This window comes from Elephas maximus, chromosome 22 (genome assembly GCF_024166365.1).
Source record: "Elephas maximus indicus isolate mEleMax1 chromosome 22, mEleMax1 primary haplotype, whole genome shotgun sequence".
Classification (NCBI taxonomy): Eukaryota; Metazoa; Chordata; class Mammalia; order Proboscidea; family Elephantidae; genus Elephas; species Elephas maximus.
The window spans coordinates 51,539,500-51,561,871 of record NC_064840.1 but is presented as its reverse complement, the minus strand read 5'-3'; the positions used below and the strand labels follow the sequence as shown (position 1 = coordinate 51,561,871).

The 22,372-nt window shown below is 42.0% G+C and overlaps 1 protein-coding gene across 1 annotated transcript in view; it reads right to left on the bottom strand.

Annotated features, from left to right (window-relative positions):
* Window positions 1-70: 70 nt before the first annotated feature.
* TNFRSF10B (TNF receptor superfamily member 10b) overlaps window positions 71-22,372 on the bottom strand; it is a 39,262-nt gene continuing 16,960 nt past the window's right edge. Inside the window, exons 2-9 of the mRNA XM_049865143.1 lie at window positions 18,524-18,620; window positions 9,774-9,887; window positions 8,918-9,029; window positions 6,729-6,982; window positions 6,271-6,302; window positions 5,640-5,807; window positions 3,243-3,312; window positions 71-2,432 (exon numbers count right to left, since the gene is read on the bottom strand). Of these exons, the coding sequence (XP_049721100.1) occupies window positions 2,056-2,432; window positions 3,243-3,312; window positions 5,640-5,807; window positions 6,271-6,302; window positions 6,729-6,982; window positions 8,918-9,029; window positions 9,774-9,887; window positions 18,524-18,620 (1,224 nt within the window). The 3' untranslated portion in view covers window positions 71-2,055. The remainder of the gene's footprint in view (window positions 2,433-3,242; window positions 3,313-5,639; window positions 5,808-6,270; window positions 6,303-6,728; window positions 6,983-8,917; window positions 9,030-9,773; window positions 9,888-18,523; window positions 18,621-22,372) is intronic.

The window sequence follows — 22,372 nt, the reverse complement described above, 5'->3', positions numbered from 1 at the left end:
CTTGTATTGATTGACATTGTTGGCAAACTTCCAAAAGGGTATTTTCCACTGGGTAGCTGCATGAAAGGATATTCGACCATTAAAGAAAGATTAAGAGCCTATCATGTGGTAGGTGCTATTTGGACTTGGTATAAAGCAACAAAAAAATATTTTTGTATTCTCATGAAGCTTACTTCTAGTGAAAGACAATAGACAAGTAAATGAGTAAACATGGCAAACCCTGGTAAGGCTAATACTTTAGATGGGCAGTCAAGGAAGTCCTCTGAGAAAGGGATAAGTGAGCTGCCGCCTTGTTGACAAAAGTATGTGAGTCCATCTAAAGCTATGACAGCAGAGTGTTCTGCTCAGAGGAATAGCAAATGCAAAGTTCCATGTAAAGTGTTCAGCCCAGCTGGACCTCAGAAATAAACAGAAAAAAGATTTTAGCACCAGACTAACCTGGGGCCTGGTCCCTCCTCAAAACACCAGTGAAAAAACAATGCCCTAATACACCTGCATTTTTAGGAAGTTCTATTTTTAGCTCAGTTGCACTAGCCCCCAGAACAACACAACACACAGAGCCTTGAGATGAAAAAGATCAACTCTTTCCCCACCCCCCAGACTTAATCTCAATAAAATTATCTTGCCATCCCTGGAACACTATGGAGAAAGGTCTGGCAGAGGAGAACTGAAATGGGTACCAAGGATTTAAAAAAATACAACAAAAGGTCAAAACCCTAATGTAGCAGCTATTTCTAGGGTTCATTCCCAGAGTAGTTATTATGTATAACTCTTTTATGTAGAAGTCAGATGCTTACAGAGGGGCTAAGCTCTTCAGATAGGCAATCCGGACCCCAAAAGGCAGCTCTGGGGCTCTGATTCACAGACCACCAGAAGTGAGAGAGATCACTTGGTCCTCAGCAAACATTTAACACAAATTATGTGTACTGACAGGTCTTTCTTCTTATGACCATGCCATACATCAGAAACAGGTCACTGCTCTCTCTCTCCTGAGCCCAGATAGGGTAACGTTCTCAACATGGTGTCCTGCACAGCTGCTAACATTCATCAGAAATGACACATGAAGTGAAACCCATTTGTCATCCCAGATCTAACCCTATGTCCCACTCTCCCTACCTCTGTGCAAAGATGAGGAAAGGGAGGCCCAAGCAGACCGCTCACATTGCATACAAGCCAGAAACATGGGGTTCACATACCACTACTGAAGTTCTCAGTCACTTGTAAACATCCATCTGTAAATAAATAATCGCACACCTATACAATTGTCAAGTTTCACAGTCTGGCCCCTTAAGAAGTGGCTTTTTTTTTGAGTCATCCAAACCTGGGTAGGCTCAAAGTGCATAGGAATGAAACTGGAACACAATCAGTGCAAATATATGGATTAGGATTTTCCACGCCAGACTTTTTTCATTCTACTTGTGTTTTGGTTCTTCAGTCTCTTCCAGGTAACCCTAGTAAACAAACTAGTTAAATTTCCTTTTTTTTTTTTTCCCCAGTTGGGTTTCCCATAATACATAAAAATATATAAATATAAAGATCCACATCATACAGTATTAATACGGCCACTACCAATTGCCGTTGAGTCGATCCCAACTCATGGTGGCCTACGCGTGTTGGAGTAGAATTGTGCTCCATAGGCTCTGTGACCTTTCAGAAGCAGGTCACCAGGCATTTCCTTCAAGGCACTTCTGGGTGGGTTCGAACTGCCAACCTTTCAGTTAATAGCTGACAGCTTAACTGTTAGTGCCACCCAAGAACACTAGACACAATTAAATATAAATATAGCCACATACATGGATCTTGCAATATAAGTTAAAATTTTTTTCCTATGATGTTAAAAAGTGCATAAGTTGAAAACAATGAGATCCTGAAAACAACTGTCCATACCCACAGAAACATGTGAGTATACCATAACTAGAATCATACATTTCTACAGTTTGCTTATCATTGCCAATATGTCAAGAAAATTATTCCAAAAAGAATTCCAGAACATTTTAACTGCTGTATAGTATCTGAAGGCCGTTTATTCGTGTACTGTTCATGTTAGATTTTTGGCTATTTATTCCAGGCTGGTGTCTGAAGTGGGTCATGAAGCAATTCTTTCATTCCTGTACACACACACATATCATTGGTGGCTGTCCTGGATTCTGCGTAGGTGTACTTTCCGGAGAGCAACAGGTAGTCCTGAATTGTCTCTCTTGCATTTCTTTGTCCTTGTGCTTCCAAGGCATCCAGCAGGGTGTTGACAGAGGCATCCTTCCCTGTCTTTTGGAGCCACTGGACCAGCATTTTGTAGTGCTGTTCGGTGATATCTGTTTCACTGGCTCTGGCCATGTCCATCTCATTGTCTCTGAGGCCCATCTGCCGCATGACTGCCTTCCAGGAAGCTAAGGGCACTTCTTTTATGAAGTAATCAAAGAACGACCTTAGAGCTGTGTGAGATTTAAAGGCAGAGAGACAATGAGGTTAGATGGGATGCACTTCAGAAAGGGCAGAGAACCCTAAGTTAGGCCTAGGCCCCCACGGTAGACACTGATGACCCCTCTATTGTAGTCTGCCTGCTGATCCACGTCCCCCACCTGCTTCCCCAACTGCAGAGGATGAGACATCACTGCCTGGCCCTCGCCACGTCCATGGCACTGGGGGACAGTCAAGGTCGACAGAGAGCCCTGACCTAGGGGAGGGCTGACACCCGACTTGAGAAGGCAGGATGGGCCCTGATGGAGAAAGAAAGCGACCTATGGCACCAGCCAGAGGAAAAGGACAGACCATGGGTGCAACAGGACCTCAAAGGAGGGACACTGCTTGGCTTTGCTTGTCATGAGAGTCAGATCCCTGGGCTGGAGCACCTGCCTTAGTGGAAAGAGCAAGGGCCTGGAGGTAGGAGATCTCTGGGTTTATCCCAGCTTGACCTCACTGACACTGAAGCAGACCTACTAGGGGCAAGTAAACTCTGAGCAACAGTTTAATCCGTAAAATGGAGCAAATGAGGGATTAAATGAGATGCATGTGAAATGCACTGACATTGCCATCCAATAGTTATATAAGGAGAGTCGTAAATATAATGTCATATTTCCTCATCTACATTAGGAGAAAAAAGGTGACATTAATTTTAGTAGTACATTTTATGTAGCTCAATATATACAAAATACTATTTGTACACGTTATCAAGATACAAAAAATATTAACGAGATATAATTCATTCATCTTTTACATGGTACTGCCCTGAACAAAGGACTTACTTTCAGCGGGGTCTGCACCATTCACTACAACCAGCGGCACCCTTCTCATCTGAGACCCTTCAGCATTACCCTACAAAACACAGTGGAGAAGTCAGGAGCCCTGGATTCTAGAACTGACCCTGACACCCAGCCAGCTGTGTGACCTGAGGAACGCCAGTGCCCCCTGTGGGACTGACTGGAAACAGAGCTAAACCTCCTAGCCTGAGTCCCTCACAGGCTGTTTGCTTGCTTGTTGAGGCATACCTGACACGCAGTGAGGTACATACATCCTACATATTCTGTTCCAGTTCAGACAACTGTTCACCCCTGTGTAAACAACACCCAAACCAAGAGACAGACCATTTCCACCACCCCAGAGAGTACCCTTCTGCCCCTCTAGTCAATTCCCATGCAGCCCGACAGGAGACAACTGGTCCTCACAGCCTTTTATGAGACTCAAATAGAATATGTATGTGGGCATTTTGGAAAATCTAAAATAGGGTTTATTTCAGAACACAAATGTGCTTTGATTAATAATAACGTATCATATCAATAGTTTAAATAAGAAGAAAACGAAAGCACCAGAAAACGTCAATGGAGGCTGAAATTACTTTTGGTAACCTTAACCACCAATTCTGATTTTTGAAAACAGGAGAGGAGAGTGCATCCATAATGAAAGGGTTTTCTATATCAAAACAGGAGTGAAGGTCATTCTTTGTGATAAAGCACTATAGGCCTTCCCTGCAACGTCAAAGTAAGACCAAACGCCTGCACTCTCTCAGCACGCTGAACGTTATTCTGACTGTTCTGGCTTATGAGCAAGACATGAAACAAAAATAAGGGGCATGAGTCTTGGAAGGGAACAGATAAAATTAATTAAGTTACAATAAAATACTTGCACTGATGAATATTATCTTCTTTGATAAGAAAAATATTGAATATTGATTAGATCTTAATGCTTACCAGACTAATCTGCATATTCATATGCATGTATATATAGAGGGCATATACACAATGATTTTAGCAAAGAATCACAAGGTATTATTATCAGAGTTACTGCAAATAAAAAGCACCAGGGGGCTAGGGGACAAGTAGGGAGGCTTTTTTTAATTACTGAGGGCCTTCTTATGTTATTGACATTTTCCTACAATGGATATGTATTGCACTGTTTCTAAAAACATCAACACTGGTTAATCAGGATAGGGTATTATTGATTTTTTTTCATTTAGTATATTTTCTCAATATTAAAAAAATGTGTTGTTGATGCACAAAAGTTAAGGAAACAGAATGGTCTAGGTGGAAAGAGATGATTGTCTATGTAAACATTTAACATGTGATAAAGGAGCCAAAAGCAGAGGGAAATAGGAAAATCTGTTGCTAAGCGGTATTATAGAAACAACACAGTTACCGAGAACAATCGGGGTAGCTCCTCACTTCATGTTGTATCACAAAATAACTTCTGTTGAGCTTATGCTAACAATCACATTTTTAATTAAAAAACAAACCCTAAGGAATTAGAGAAGCTCACGTTATCTTTTGTTGGGGAAGGACTTTCTAAACTTACGAGTAATGAAATAATAAATACATGAAGATATTTAACTATTGAAAATGTAGATGTTCTGTGCATTAAAATATCAGCCAAGATGGAAAGGTAAACAAGAAATTAAGAATCTCTTTCCTGTGTGAGAAAATGCCTGTGCAGGAGAGCATGTCTCCATAGAAAGACGCTGACAGACAAGACAGAAACCATAGACAACCAATTAAAGAAACAGATTCACACATCTAGTAAATATGCAACATAGAATGAAAACAAAGAAATGTAAATTTAAGCCAGTAAAATGTTTCCTCCTTAGCAAAAATGAAGACAAAAAAAGCATCCAATATAAGATCAAAACTGATGAACTGTGATGAACCAAACTGTAGATGTGTGTGTGTAGCAAAAAAAGTACTTCTTGATGTTATTCAGAAATTCTACTTCTTTTAAAAGTCACCTATGAACATGATCAGAAATGTGGACAAAGATTCATTTTCAAATATGTACAATGTGATAACTTTGAAATAAATTCAAAATCCCTAATGGTATAAGGATGGCTTACTACATCCATTTCAACCACACAGTGGAATGTTGTGTAGCCCTTATCCAGTCATTCAATGCATATCAGAGTGCCCACTGCTCTAGCTCTGGGGAAATAGTGAGTACAAGACAGACAATAAAAATACACGATGTGACATCAGCATGAGCAGACCCCCCACCACCCACCCCCCCAGGCAGCCCCTTTCACTCAGGTGCCTGGTCTCTCCAACGTCACCACTTCTCCATGCCCCAGGAGAACTGAATGGACATCACCTTCCCTCTTTCTACCAAGACTACAGGGCTAGCAGGAAAGGCCAAGGCCAGGCACAGTGTCACTCACTCACCTGGAGAGCCTCTGCTTCCACTGGGGTCTGTCCCCTGTCACCTGTCACCTCAGTCTGCTCCTGGCCTTCCTCTTCCAGCTCAGGGTCCAGCCTGTTGCTCAGGGCCTCATTTTGAGCATTGTCATGAGTCCCAGGCCCTTCTTGGGAGCACAGCCGCCAGAACAAGACCTAGGGAAGAGGAAGAGCCCCAGTCAGGGTGCGCACCCAAGGCCCCTGCACGGACTCTCAGGACGGGTTGTCCTGCCTTCCCCACCCCTCTTGGGAGTGTCATCCCGGGTGGGTACACAGCCCAGCAAATCCAGGACCCTGGGGTGGTGCCTAAGGTGAGTTCAGCACCCTGACTAACACACCCTCTCCCTCCATGGGTGCCCATGAGGGTCTCTCCCAAACATGAGAAGGACAGGACTCCAGCGCCACAGCTGGTCAGTTAGGAATCACTTGGGCCACCTGCCATCTCACAGTCATCTCAGAGCCACCAGGCAATGCTGGAGAGCTGTCAGGCCTGGGCAGAGCAAGGGAGCACAGGACACATCAGGAAGTCAATCCTTCCCGCTCCCTGCTGGGACTGTCTGTGGGTTGGGAAGCAGCTCCTGAAAGCCGATGTCCCCAGCAAACGAACACACCAACTCACTCTGTTTACGTATTTGGAGGCCATTCCACAACCTGGAAGAGAAGGAACATCTCCTTTAGCAAGTGGGGAGGGAGGGCCCCTCTCTGCAGCTCCAGCCTCCTCCCAGGGCAGGGCCAGCTGGCAGTGCATCTACTGGGGACTCAGACTCAGAATCAAGAGCCCTGGGCTGGCAAACTCAGTGTGTGAGGATGATGGGGATGGGCTGTTTCCAATTCTGGGGGTATCTCAGGGAAGGGAGTGAAGGTGGGAAACAATAAAGTCACCCCACCAAGAACCTAGGCTCCTCTGCCCTGGTGTGAAGAAAAGGGCCTGTCCAACTGGACATGGAGAGGGAGGCAAGGGGACCATCAGGTGAGGGAGCTGGGTGTGAATGATCCCGGGCAGATGAGGGCAAGATGAGGCGATTGGCAGAAAGTGACCCAGCAGCCAGCTCCTCCTTCCCTCCCACCAAACCATACCTTGAAGAATGCGCCTCCGAAGAAATACCAGAAGGGCCAGGGCCAGGGGCACCAATATAACCACTGGGATCCAGATCGCGTGGTATCTAAAGCCTGAGGAAGGAGAGGCAGTAGTGGGAGTCTTCAGGCCAGTGGTTACTGGCTCTCCAGAAACCATGGCTTCCCCAGTGGCTTTGGTACCTTCTTCTCTGGGGACACACTTCAGGTCACTCCAGGGGGTACAGGGACTGTACTGAACTTTCCCATCCGGGCACCTAAGAGCAGACACAGGGAGAAATGAAGGGGTGTGTGAGCAAGAGCAGGTAAGATGAGAAGAAAGAGTAACGCTCCCTCACCAGTGTCCCCCGACAAGTTGTTAGAGAAGAGCCTGGTTCTCAAGCGTCCAGGGTGAGGCCTCCCTCGCTCTCTCTGTTAGGGCTGGGAGAGGCAGCCGAGCATATGCAGTTCAGCCCCTGGGGCTCTCCGCGCGCAGTTCTCAGCCTCTAGGCCACACGGTGAACTTCCCGGGGCAGCGAGGGGGCGGCCGCAGCGTCATTGGGGGTTTCAGTCCAGGTGCAGCGTCAGGAGGGGTCAGGAGGGCCGTTGGGCCACAAGCTGAGCCACCTCCTCCATCAACCTTTCCTCACGAGTAGCACTAACCTTTCACCCACTCCCGGCTAACTCACTCCTAACTTCGCTGCTATGGACGGCACAGCACCCTGGTGGCAGCAGTGGTTAAGCACTTGGCTGCTAACTGAAAGGTCAGCAGTTCAAACCCACCAGCAGCTCCTTGGAAGCTTTATGGGCAGTTCTGCTCTGTCCTGTAGAGTCTCTGTGAGTTGGAATCGACTTCACAGCAAAGGGTTTTTTGGTATGCAGGGAACAGGCCGGGCCAAGGGTGAGACAGGTTGAGTCAGCTCAAGGAGTGAAATGTGCTTCACTGTGACTTTCCGGGGCCTTGGGGACATTTGTCCTCATGGTTCCCTTTTCCCTAGTGGCATCACTGGGGTTGGTGTCACCCAGTGCAGTAGCTCATGGTGTCACCCCCTCCACGCTAACACCACAATATTGTAGCTAAAACACCAGAACATTCGACAAAATCAGCGACCATCAAAACAAGGGCAGCAAGGAAAACAACAGCACCTGCTTGTAGTGCCTGCAGACAATAGCACGTGTTTCCAAGCGTGATTGTAATGAGAAGGGTTAAAAAGTAAATTAGCCCCTCTGACTTGGAACTGCAGCCACTCCCAGAAACCACCTCCCAGTCAAACAATAGGCCTATAAAATAAACAATAACACCCGAAAAGATGTGTTCCGTAGAACAAACAATTATACTAGACCAAAAGGGCAACCAACCTTTGCCCAAAAGTAAACATGAGAAGGCCAGAAGAGGTAGGAAAACCAGACGAAAGGAAAGAGAAACCCAGGGGGAGTGTGTTGTCAACAGTGTGAGGATTGCTATGAATGTCATGGAGCACTTTGTGTACAATTCATTAAGCGGGAAACTAACTTGGTCTGTAAACTTTCACCTAAAACACAATAATTTTTTTTTTTTTTAAAGGAAATTAGTATAGAATTTTAGCCTTGTAGGCATATTGATACATGTAAGCTGGGCTTACAAAAAGTTTTTTGTTGCTGTTATAAGTAACTACAGGGATATTTTTGTAAAACATAAACTTCTGCTGAGACACTACAGAAAAATTTTGTCGACAGTCATTTTGGTGTCACCCCCCTGAAAGTATCAATCTGGTGCAGTCCGCACCTCCACATCCCCCTAGTGACGCCACTGCTTTCTTCATAAAAATATTCAAAATTTACATTTGATAACTGCGTCTGTATAAGGCTGACTATAATCCAGGATTGATTCTATTCAATTACTTCCTTCTTGTTTTAAATGAAATTAAAGAATGTGTGCGAGCCCCTGAAAGTATCGTGGGCTCTGAGGACTGACCCATGTGCCCAACGGACAGCTGGCCTGCCTCAGGGGAAAGAGTGCCGAGGGGTGTGGGAAGGGGGTGGCAGGGCCACTGGTGGGTCATGCAGATGGATGAGGAGGGTTGTACAGGCTCAGGAGACCCATGGGCCCAGGGAAGCCCTGTGGGAGTTAGAGGGGCTCAATGGAAGGAGGGGAGAGAACGGGGTACAAGGAAACCTCAGGTCTTCCGTTGGCCCCCTCGAGCTGGTGGGAGTCCCTTGGCCCCGTGTCTCACCCAGTGCTGCACTTCTGGCAGATCTCAGGGGCATCTCTTTCAAGGAAGGTGCCAGCCTTGCATTGACACTCCGTGTCTCTGGTGAGGGTGCATGGACTTATCTCGTCTTCATCTGGAGACAAAGGATAAGGATTTACAGATGTGTTTCCCTGACTTCTCCCTCGGCCACCCAAACCCCTTCTCACTCAGCTCAACTCGGTTCACCAATACCCAAACAAAACCAGTGCGAAGAGACTACATAAAATACAGCCACAGTTCAATGGTTGCCAGAGTCATAAAAAAGAGTGGAACATGATTCATTGTTTAATGCTTGAGGTTTGCAAGGAAAAATCTTTTGGATCTTATGGTCAATAGCAATGGGTGGGGTAATAACTGAGCAACCCTGGATGGAGAGGAATCTTGGGTGGATTCTCAAAAAACCTCGCCCTGCTAAGAGAGGTGGGAGGGGCTTTAGGAAATACAACTGAGAGACTGAGCACCAGGCCAAGAGCAGACACAGAGCTAAGAAGGTGCTGGCCCAGGATCAGCTCCGTGTCAGCCGCTTCACACTGAGCACTTTGCCCATGCCACACATTTCCTTATGAGATAACTATACTGTCCTCCCCAACAAGGAATAGATTAGTAGTCCACCTTTTCCTACTGATGGTTTAAAAGATTTTCCATACCAAATGGCATGCTTTATATAATTAATTTCTCTTTGTTTTACTTTATTGACTCAAAGACATAATCATGTTTCAGGGTCTAATAAAGACCAAGTTGGGACTGGAACCCAAGTTCCCTAACTCCACATCAGCTATGATTTCCACCTTCTCATCATGCATCCCACCTCTGGGCCCCAAGTCCATATGCTCTGTACCTGCTTTACAAACTGTACAAGGTAAGCAGGAAGATAAGATGTTCGAATGGTTGGTGTAACCCACTCCATACTGGCACGAGATACAATCTTCAGAGTCTATGGAAACATGGTAACCTGGGAAGGGAGAGAAAAGCTGGTGAATGAGTGCTCACAGGGTTCCTAAAGGCTGGGTAGTAGTCAGCAGAGAGCTCCTCTTTAAGTTGTTGGTGGAAACTAAACAGAGAAATCATACTCTACCCAGCCTTGGTCAGCTTCATTGTTTCTGCGTCCCCTACCTACCTTCAACCATCAGTGGCCAGTAGAAATATTATACAGTCACACATGAAGTTTAATTTTATAGTAGCTACATTAAAAGAGTAAAAAGAAGCTGGTCAAGTTAATTTTAATAATGCATTTTATTTAACCCAATATATCAAAAATAATATAACTTTAACAGGTAATCAATATAAAAATTGAGATTTTTATATCGTTTTTATAATAAATCTTCTAATCCATTGTGTATTTTTAATTTACAGCACATTTCAGATTAGCCATATTTCAAGTGCTCAACAGCTACATGTGCTTACTGACTACTGTGTTGGACTATGCCGCCTTTGACACTGCAAACTCACAGAAGAAAGCTATAATCCCTGTCCTCAATCAGCTCACAGTCAGTGGAAGACATAAGCAAGAGCAGAAGTAATGAAATGATGATGAAAAAGTCCTCAATTAAAGCTCAGGCCATCTGCGCATGAAGGACAGTAGAGGTAAAAATGGGTCCTACCCGTAGGGAGTCAAAGATGATCCAAAGAAAGGGGACCCAAAGCTGGTCCTGACAGAAGAGGCCTTCTCCAGGCATGAGCTGCAGTGCAAAGGTGTTGTTCCTCCGGTACCCATGTCCCCAGGCTCAACCCATCACCTCCAGCCTTTGCTTCTTCATGTAACCTCCATCTCTCCAGCAGGACCAGCTTCTCTCTCTCTCTCGTTTCATTTTTATCAATATGGAAAGGTAATCTAAACAATGCAACTTTAAAAAGCTTTAGTAATATATTATGAAAGTACTTCATGTCAGTGGTATAAATGTGATTAATAAAATAGTGCTAGGGCAACTAAAGAGACTACTGGAACGTAATCGAGTTGCTCTCTTGACTCATTTTTCTATTGTGGTGAAGATTATAACATACAAGCTACCATTTTAACCATTTTAGAATCCGTAACTCAGTGGCATTAATTGCATTCACAATACTGGGCAACTATCACCACTATTTCCAAAATGTTTTTGTCACCCCCCAAAAAACTCTGTACCCATTAAGCAATAAGGCACTTTCCCCTCTTCCCCCAGGCCCTGGTAACCTCTAATCTAACTTTCTGTCTGCATGACTTTGCCTATTCTAGATATTTCACATAAGGGAAATCATATATTATTTGCCTTTTTTATCTCGTTTATTTCACCTAGTATAACCATTTCAAAGTTCACCCAGGTTATATCACGTATCAGAACTTTATTCCTTTTGATAGCTGAATAATACTCCTTTGTATGTATTTACCACATTTTTTTCCCCATGCATCTGTTGGTGGACACTTGGGTTGTTTCCACCTTTGGCAACTAAATAATACCGCAGTCAACATTGGGTACCAGTATCTGCTTGAGCTCTGTTTTCAATTCTTTTGGGTATATACCTAGGAGTGGAATTTCTGGGGCATATGATAGTTCCATTTTGAACTTTTTGAAAAACCTCCAAACCGTTTTCCAAAGCAGCTGTGCCATTTAACATTCGCATCAATAATGTACAAGGGTTTTGATTTCTCCACATCCTCACCACCATTTTTTATTTTTCTTGATTATAACCATCCTAGTGGGTGTGAAGTGGTATATCGTTCTGGATTTGATTTGCAACTCCCTAATGACAAATGAGGAAACCCTGGTAGCATAGTGGTTAAGAGCTACGGCTGCTAGTCAAAAGGTTGGCAGTTCAAATCCACCAGGTGCTTCTTGGAAACTGTATGGGGCAGTTCTACTCTGTCCTATAGGGTCGCTATGAGTCGGAATCGACTCGACGGCAACGGGTTTGGTTTCTCGGTTTTTAATGACAAATGAAACCTTGGCGGTGGTTAAGAGCTATGGCTGCTAACCAAAAGGTCGGCAGTTTGAATCCATCAGGCGCTCCTTGGGAACTCTATGGGGCAGTTCTACTCTGTCATATACGATTGCTATGAGTTGGAATTGAGTTGACAGCAATGAGTTTGACTTTAGTTTTTAATGACAAATGATACTGAGTTCCTTTATACGTGCTTATTGGCCATTTGTATATCTTACTTGGAAAAATGTCTATTCAAATCCTTTCCCCATTTTTTAATTTGGTTGTTGTCTCTTCATTGCTTGTTTCTTTAGTCTCTTTTAGAAACCCTGGTGGCATAGTGGTTAACAGCTATAGCTGCTAACCAAAAGGTCGGCAGTTCAAATCCATCAGGAGCTCCCTGGAAGCTCTATGGGGCAGTTCTACTCTGTCCTATAGGGTCACTATGAGTCGGAACCGACTCCATAGCAACTGGTTTGGTTTGTTTGTTTTTGGTTTAGGTTTCTTGGGACTACTTTTCCCACCGAAAGTATTTGCTGCCCACTAGTGGGGACTTGTGTACTGGTGAAAGGTAACAAACATTTTTTAAAACAAATAGCTTGGGCAGAAGGTTTAAATGTGAGGTTTTTTAGTGCATCTAGGAAGTATGATTGGGTAAAACTTTTGTCTCTTTTGGCGTTTGTACAGCTAAATAAGCCTTGTAAGCATATTTATGGTTTCTGTGAGTCAGAATCCACTCGATAGCAATGGGTCTTTTTTTTTTTTTGGTGCTATAGTTAGGGAGCTCTGGTGGGTTTGGGGGGGTGTGTGTGTATGTGTGTGTGATATTTGGAAAACCAGAGGTGCCCAATGTACCCCGATAGAAGGCCCCCTGCAATACATCCTGCCACCAAGCCCAGTGGGACAGACAGGTGCCCACCAATCATACTGCCTGAGAACACCCTGAGTTTTGGGTAACCATGTATTCCCACATAATATTTCTTAAAACCATATTATCAACCAAAAATTTAAACACACCCCATACTCAGCCTGCTTCCATGAATAAAAACACATGGTATCAAAAAAAAAAAATTCAAAGCAGAAAATTATTAGGTCTTGAAAGCGTAAACCAAACAACACTTTAGCTTAACTAGTAAAGAATGTCTGCCTTGAGCATTGTGCTCTTTTACAAACTATCTATATGGGATCAGGCAGCTCAAGAAGACAAAGCAAAGTATTATAATGAAATGTGCAAAGGCCTGGAGTTAGGAAACCAAAAGGAAAGAACACACTTGGCGTTTCTCAAGCTGAAAGAACTGAAGAAAACATTGAAGCTTCGAGTTGCAGTTTTGAAGGATTCTGTGTGGAAAAAGCTTTCTGTCTTTAAATTTTTTTTTTTTTTTATGATGCTAGCTGGGGTTTTTCTATATGACCTTTACCATGTTGAGGCAGTTTCTATCTATGCCTAGTTTATTGAGTGTTTTTATCATGAAAGGTGATTGGGTTTTATCAAATGCCTTTTCTGTATCAATTCAGATGATCATGTGAGTTTTCTTCTCCTTCATTCTATTAATATGATGTATTACACTGATTGTTTTTCACGTTGAACCACTCTCGCATTCCTAGGATAAATCCCACTTAGTCACGGTGTGTAATCCTTTTAATACACGTTAGCTTCCATTTGCTAGTATTTGGTTGAAAATTTTTGCATCTATATTCATAAGGGATGTTGGTGTGTAGTTTTCAATTCTTGTAGTGTCTTTGGCTTCAGCATCAGGGTAATATGGGCCTCACAGAATGACTTAGGAAGTGTTTCCTCATCTTCAATTTTTTGTAAGAGTTTGAGAATGACTGGTGTTGATTTTTCTTTAAATAGTTGGTAGAATTCACATGGATGCCATCTGGTCCTGGGCTTTTTTCTGTTGGGAGGTTTTTAATTACCAATTCAATCCACTTACTCGTTACAGATCTATTCAGGTTTTCTATATCTTCTTAAGTCAATTTTAGTAGAGTGCGTTTCTAGGAATTTGTCCGTTTCATCTAGGTTATTCAATTTATTATCTTACATTGTTTCTTTATATTCTCTTATAATCTTTTTTTATTTCTGTAAAAGTGGTAGTAATGTCCCCCTTTTCACTGCCAATTTTAGTAATTCGAGTCTTTTTTCTCTCTCTTTCACTATTTTTTTTTTTTTTGTTAGTTTAGCTAAAGGTCTGTCAATTGTATTGGTATTTTCAAAGAAACAACTTCTGGTTTGGCTGATTTTCATTATTGTTTTTCTATTCTGTAGTTTATCTCTGACCTAGTCTTATTTCTTTCCTGTGCTAGCTTTGGGTTTAGTTTTCTCTTCTTTTTCTGATTCTGTAAGATACAGAGTTAGGTTATTGATTTGAGATCTTTCTTCTTTACCAATGTAGGTGTTATCAGCTATAAATTTCCCCGTAAGCACTGTGTTTTCTGCATCCCATAGGTTTTGGTATGTTGTAATTTTATTTTAATTTTTTCTCAAACTATTTTCTAATTCCCGTGTGATTTCTCCTTTGGCCCATTGGTTATTTAAGAATGCGGTTTTCATTTCTTCATATAAGCTTTCCAGTTTTCTTCTGTTATTGACTTCTAGTCTCATTCCATTATGATCAGAAGATCACTTTGCATGATTTCGATCTATCAAATTTAGTAAGACTCGTTTAGTGACCTAATATGTGGTCTATCTTGGAACATGTTCTGCGTTCACTTAGAAGAATATGTATTTTGTTGTCATTGGGTGGTATGCTCTGTATATTTCTGTTAGGTCTAGTTAGTTTATGGTGATATTCAAATTCTGTATTTCCTTACTGATCTTCTGCATGGTTGTTTTATCCATTATCAAAAGTAGGATATTTAAGTTTGCCGCTATTTTTGTAGAACTGCCTATTTCTCCTTTCAATTCTTTCAGTTTTTGCTTCATAAGTTTTGGGGCTCTGTTGTTAGATGTGCATATGACTGTTATATCTTCTTGATAGATTGAAACTTGGATCACTATATAATGTCCATCTTTGTCTCTTATAATCTTTTTGACTTAAAATCTATTTTGTCTGATAATAATACAGCCAATCTAGCTCTCCTTTAGTTACCGCATGTAACATCTCTTTCCATACTTTCACTTTCAGCCTTTGTATGTCTTCATATGATAAAAAAAATAGAGGGGTTAAATTTAATATCCGAGCAGGCAGAAGAATGAATGAGCAAACTTGAAGATAAGACAAATGAATGTATACAGTCTAGGGAAAACAAAGGAAAAGGAAAAATGAACAGGCCTGAGGATCCTGTGAGACACCAACAAACACACCAACATCAGATCAGGGGAGTTCCAGAAGGAATAGAGAGAGAATAGGGCAGAAAAAAAAATGTTTGAAGAAATAATCATTATTAAAAACTTCCCAAATTTGACGGACGACATGAATCTATGCATCCAAGAGCTCAACAAACTCCAAGCAGGAGTGATCCACAATGAGACACATTATAGTCAAGTTGTTGAAAGCCAAAGATGAAGACAGAATCTTGAAAGCAACAAGAGAAAAGTGGCTCTTCAAGTACAACAAATCATCAACAAGATTAACAGTTGATTACTCATCAGAGAACATGGAGGCAAGAAGATAGTGGACTGGCATATTTAAAGTGCTGGAAGAAAAAACAAAACAAAACCCAACCTGTCAATCAAGAAGTTTATATCCTGAAAACTTATCTTTCTGGAATGAAGGAGAAATTAAGACATTCCCAGATAAATAAAAGCTAAGCGAGTTCATTACTACTAGACCGGCTCTAGAAAAAAAATGCTAGATGGAGTCATTTAGGCTAAAATGAAAGGACGCTAGACAGTTACTTCAAGCCATATTAAGAAATAAAGAATGCTGGTAAAGGTAATTACATAGGTAAATATAAAAGTCCATATTATTGCACTTTTGATTCACAACTCTTCTTTTGTACCTATGATTTAAAAGCAAATGCATAAAACAATAGATGCAAATAAGCACATAATGTATATAGCTAATGCTATGTAAAGGAGGAAACCCTGGTGGCATAGTGGTTAAGTGCTACAGCTGCTAACCAAGAGATTGGCAGTTCAAAATCCACCAGGCGCTCCTTGGAAACTCTATGGGGCAGTTCTACTCTGTCCTACAGGGTTGCTATCAGTCAGAATTGAGTTGATGGCAATGGGTTTTATGTAAAGGAGTAGGAATGAAGATATATAGGAACAGAGATTTTGTATTGAAACTAGGTTGGTATTATTCAAATTAGCTGTTCTAAGTTTAAAATGTTAATTATAATCCCCAGGGTAATCACTAAGAACATGACAAAAACTACACAGAAAAGGAAAGAAGGGAATCAAAATGGTATACTACCAAAAAAACTAACTATAGAAAAAGGCAGTAATGGAGGATTTGGGGAACAAAAAGCATATAAGACACAGAGAAAATAAATGGCTAAATGACATAAGTCCTTCTTTATCATTAATTAATTTAAATGTAAATGGATTAAAGTCTCTCTGGATAAAACACAATGGTTGGAAGAATGAATAAGAGAAAATATGATCCATTCATGCTGCCTACATGAGTATCCTAATTCATTTTTATCAATATTGAAAGATACCCTAAAACATTCAACCTTAAAAAACTTCCTTAATAATGATTGTATTATGGTTTCTCAAATCAATGGAAAAAATATGATAATTCAATTAATGGTGCTAGGACAACTAGGGAAAATGCTGGAAAATAATAACGTTGCTCCCTTACTCTTTCTTTATAAGAAAATAAACTTCAGATGGATCAATCACTTAATTATAAAACACAGAACCAAAAAAATACTGCAAATAAATCTGAGAAATTTTTCTTACAAGTTGAGGAGAGTAAAGACTTCCTTAATATGACAGGAGGTTGTAAAAGTTGGATAAACACAACTGTATAGAAATTAAGAAGAAAACTGTACGGCAGAATTCACTGCAGAGACAAAAAACAAGCTAGAAGAAAATGCTTGCAACACATCACACTTAAAAGCATCATTTTCTTAATCTAAAAAAATTCATACAACTCAGTTATAAAAAATATAACACCTTAATAGAAACACTGAAAAGAAAGTTCACAGAAAGTGAAACACAAGTGACCTCTACCTCATGAAAAGATCCCTGACCCCATTCAGAAATGCAGTTTGAGAGATTTGATTTCTCAGTTCAGTGGTATTTGCTATGATGTCTGCTCCCTCTTGATTGAAGTATTCTCTCACCTTCCATGACATCAATTCTGCCTTCCATGTCCTGGCCATTCTCCCTCAGTCCTTTTGCTGACCTAATCTCCCTGGACTGATGTTTCCATGTCTGAGTCCTCTTGGACTCAGTACTGCACCCTCCCCTCTTTAGCATCAGCAGTCTCTTTCTGGGTGACCCACATAGTACTGGAGCTTCAAACACCATGTACATGCTGACATTTCCAGATGTGTACCACTAGCCCTGACCACACACCATGCTTTTGGAGACTCAAGTCAAACCTGAGCATTCCTGTTTGATAACTCCCTTGCCCTCAACTCCCCACATGTAATCCATTGGCAAGTTCTAACAGCTATATCCAAAATGTGTCCTGAGTCAGTCCTATTCTCCCTACAGCTCTGCTCACCACCCTGGTTCAAACCATAACCACTCCTTCCATGGACTACGGCAATAGGTGCCTAAAGCTCTTCTGCTTCTTCAGTGTGTTTCTGTTTCTTTTGGGCTAGGGTCTTCCCTCTCTGTAATCCAACACTTTGACTAGCACAGGTCATGTCCAAAGTGGGCTTGCCCTGATGCTAAGGTAACACTGGTTTTCTACAACACACACAGGAAATGCAAATTCATAAAAAGGATTTAAAAAAACACTGCACTTGCTGACTCTGGAAGTCCTTGCACAGGAGATGTCAATTTCTAACTTATATAAGTGGGGAAAGAAAGAAATGTGTGAGGCAAAAACACGATCAACAACCTCTATGGGCATGGTTCCCTATCCCTTTCTCCATGCACACATGACAATCCCATAGCATACATGGCCTGTGTTATACATGCTGCTTTATATATTGCTCCTCCTACTTCACAATAATCCATGGAAGTCTCTCCATCTACTTCTGCTCTTGGCCCCTTTCAAACCAAGAGTGAGCGCTTAAACATACAAACCAGTTCCTGTCAGTCCCCTGCATAAAACTTCTCAGGGACTTCCCTTACTCACAAAATAAAACCCAGTCTCCCTGCCCTGTGTCATCTGGACCCACCTGGCCCTCTGACCCCATACCCCTCCACTCTTCCCAGTTGCCACCTGCCTTTGCTTAAACATCCCAAGCCCCTGCTCCCCCTAAGGCCCTTGTTCCTGCTGTCCCTCCTCCACAGCACTCTGGCCTGGCTCACCGCACCTGTGAGCCCTGCCCATCTTTGTATTTCAGCCCAAAGTCAACACTCCAGGGAAAACTCGCTAACCCAGTCACTGTCTCTCATGTCCTCTATTATCCTGCACAAGGGTTATCGTGCCTTCCTGTCACGTTGACCTTTTGTCTCAATACCAACCCAGAAAGAAAGCTTTATGTGGGCAGGGGTCACTTGCCCTCCACTAGTACAGTGCCTGACACACTGTGGAATAAAAGAACCACGAACTGCAGGAAACAGAAGTGAAAGAACGAAGACTGGTGGTGGAAAGGTGAGGGGTCAGTGTTAGAACGCACCTGGTTTGCAAAACCCCTCCAGTGATCTGGGGATCCTTTGCTGTGGGGCAGCTATTTTCCCGTCCTGCAGGTTGACTGCAGCCAAGTCAGCTGGGACCTGTGGGAACAAGGCAGGGATATCACGAGTGGTTTCCAGACTCTCACCCTTCTTAGGATGCACCGCACGTCCCCTTTACCCAGCCTTCCAAACCAAACAGAACTTGGGCCTTTCTTCCCACTCTAATCTCTCATTCTTTTGCTTTCATGGTTGACCCATCTGACTTTGAGGCTAGCCAAGCCATATACGTTGAAAAACTCTCCTTTATCCTTTTCTCTTATCATAAATTACTTTTATTCTAGAAAATATGGGCAAGTATAGGAGAGTTTGTATAAGAATGCAAAAATTATGTGTTGCCTTCCACCAGGGATGATAACATCCATTAATATATTGACTTACTCAGTTTTACTATTTGGTTGTATATTATGAATTCTTTCAATCTCTCTCTCTCTCTCACATGCACACTCATACACACATATGAACTTTTACAAATGAGGGTTATACTACATGCAAACTAAAAAAAAAAATCAGTATACAGCATCAAATGTTTAAATATTGAACTTCTGGTTTAATAGGGCTCCTGACAAGCTGTCCCCCAAAGTAGCCTGTTCTTCCTTTCTTGGTTGGTTATTGTTAACTGGATACTTTTTAGAATTCCATGTTTTTGTTGGCTTTTTACCTTTATATATGTGCTTTATTTATTTAGCAGTTGCTGTAGAGAATATGGGAAACCCTGGTGGCGTAGTGGTTAAGAGCTATGGCTACTAACTAAAAGGTCGGCAGTTCAAATCCACCAGGTGCTCCTTGGGAACTCTATGGGGCAGTTCAACTCTGTCCTATAAGGTCACTATGAGTTGGAATTGACTCGACGGCAATTGGTTTGGGTTTGGGTTTTATAAAGATTACGAGGAGCCCTGGTGGCTCAGTGGTTAAGCACTCGGCTGCTAACCAAAAGGTCAGCTAGTTCAAACCCACCAGCTGCTCTGAGGGAGAAAGATGTGGCAATCCACTTTTGTAAAGATTTACAGCCTTGGAAACTCTGTGGGGGCAGTTCTACTCTGTACTACAGGGTTGTTACGAGCTGGAATTGACTTGATGGCAATGGGGTATAGAGATTACAATATGTACTGCCAACTTTTACATTCTGTTTAAAGTTTTTATTTTTTAATAGCTTTATTGAGGTATAATTGACAAGTAACACACTACATATAATTAAAGTATACAACTTGATCAATTTTGACATATGCATAAATGTGAAACGATCACCCCAATCAAGATAATGACCATACCTATTACCCCAAAAGGTTTCTGCCCCTTTGTAATCTTCCTTCACACCTCTCTTCTGTCCTCAAGCAACCACTGATCTACTTACTGTCACTATAGATAAGTTTGCATTTTCTAGAATTTCATATAAATGGGATCATATGGTATGTACTCTTTTTTTTTTTTTTTTTGGTCTGGTTTCTTTCATTTGGCATAATTATTTTGAAATTCACCCATGTTGTTCTGTGCATCAGTAGTTCATTCCTTTCCATGGCTGAGTGGTATTGTTGCTTTAATATTGTGATATTAATGGAAAATGGAAAAAACTTGCAGATGGATAGGTTCGTTTATCATCCCTTCCTGTTCTTCTGCTAGAGTTGTCCTATGCATTATGTGTTATAATTTTTATTTGAAATATTGTGTATATTTTCAGGAAATTAATTCTGTCTTCACTGAAGTGGCCATCAGCTGAAATCTCTGCTGCATTTCTGGCCTTAGCCGGGCTGCCTGGAGTCTATCCTACACATGCTTGTTTCAGGGGCAGCTAGAGCTTCGGGCAGCTGTATTTCCAGAACTTGGGGCCAAACCTCTCTTTCTCTAAGATACACCCAGCTTTCATGTGTAGCAATGAAAGGTCCTGGTGGTCACAGTCTGTGCCCAGCATGGACGGAGTGAGCTGCAGTACCAGTGGTGGAAAGGAAAGGTGCCCACTGCGATGGTCCAACGTAACCTGTGGACAATATTGATTGTGTGGTAAAGGATGGGCTGCCACAGAAACCCACCTAAGTGCCTGAGCATGAGGCATGGCTGAGAAATAGATAGAAGCCTTAGCATTGATATTTACACAGAAACAGAACTTGGTTATAAGAGAGATGTTAAGTACTCAGCAAATGCCTGTGTTTTAGACTTGTATAACACTTTCAGTTGTTGAAACAATTATTACCTAATTTGATCCCCCGTTTTTTTAGTACCAGTAATCTCCACAATATGGTGCATCAGGAATTATTACCATTCCAAATTGGAATTTGTCCAAGGCCACAGAGCTCTTTAGTGCCGGAAGGAAGGCTTGAATCTTGGATCTGTTCACAACAATCAGATGACTCTTTTTTATTGGTGTATTTTTAGTTTCTGAGGGGTTGTGGGACAAAATTGACTTCCACACTGTAGTTACACTCAGGAGTCAGAAGACCCAGGTCTTAAATAGTTGATGGCCATGGGCAGGTCACTTGACCACTAGGGACATCTGTGTCCCCATGTGTAAAATGAAAAGTCTGGGCAAAATGATCCCCAGGTCTTATCTGGCTTTATCCTTCAATGACAAGTTAAGGTCTACCTTGGTTTCCTGGTGCTGCTGTAATGGAAATATCACAAGTAGGTGGTTTTAAAGTACAGAAATCTATTTTCTCACAATTCAGGAGGCCAGAAGGCTGAATTCTGGGGAAGTCCTTCATTGTCTATTTCAGCTTCTAGTAGCCGGCAACGCTTTGAGTTCCTGGGCTTGGAGGTTCATCTGCTTCCATCCCCTTCAGATAATGTTTGTGTTCCCTATGTATGTATATGTATGTATGTATGTGTTCAAATCTGCTCTTTTTATAACTCACACAAGTGATTAGGTTTAGGACACACCCTACCCTAATAGGGCCTCATTAACAGGAAAAAAAAAAAAAAAACCTTTTCCTAAAAAGGACTATATCCACAGCTATAGGGGTTAGAATTTCAACACATATTTTGGGGGCAGGAGCAGAGAGGAGACACAATTGAATCCACGACAGGGTCTATTATGCTTTTTCTATCGACTGATCATTTGCATTGTTATTAGACTTCAGGAACTACTAATAAACATGAAATTTAGAGAGGAAGGGAGTGACTGGACCAGGGTCAGGCAGTTAGTGACGACCCAGACTAGAAGGTAAATGGCTTGACTCTCAATCCAGTGGAGTTTCTACTACACTTGAAACAATTAACAAACAAACAAACCCCAAGATGATTTTAGGCCACAGGAAGAACTTGAGAATGTTCTATGCTAATATCACACCATCCTAACTATTGCTAAGTTTAAGATAAAGACGGCAGCTCTTGGGTGTGAAAATGTAAGGATGCATGTGGGAAAGAACTGGAGTGCTGCTGGGTTGATTGTTAAATAGGACTTTCCAGTTGAAAGGAGCTTTGATGTAGACTTAGGAAGTGCGTGGACTTACGAGCTGTTTTTTACAGTAAGGGAAGCTAAGGATCATTTCTGGCTGCAGAACTCTTGCATCGTTTGTGGGGAAGAAGGAAGACAAGGAAATTCCTCAGTAGGTAACTTGATAAATATACGTTTCCCCTCCCAGCCTTCCCCATGCAACTTCCTGGGAGAGATAAAGACCCTCCTCTCTCTACACAGTGTTTCCCAAACCTAGCTATATATCAGAATCACCTGAGGAGGCAGTAAAACAAATTCACAGGACCCAGCCCGGAAACTTGGATTCAGAGGCCTAGGAATCTTTGTTTATAAGGCTCTCCAGATAACTGTGAAGAGCCCTGGTGGCCCAGAGGTTAAGAGCTCAGCT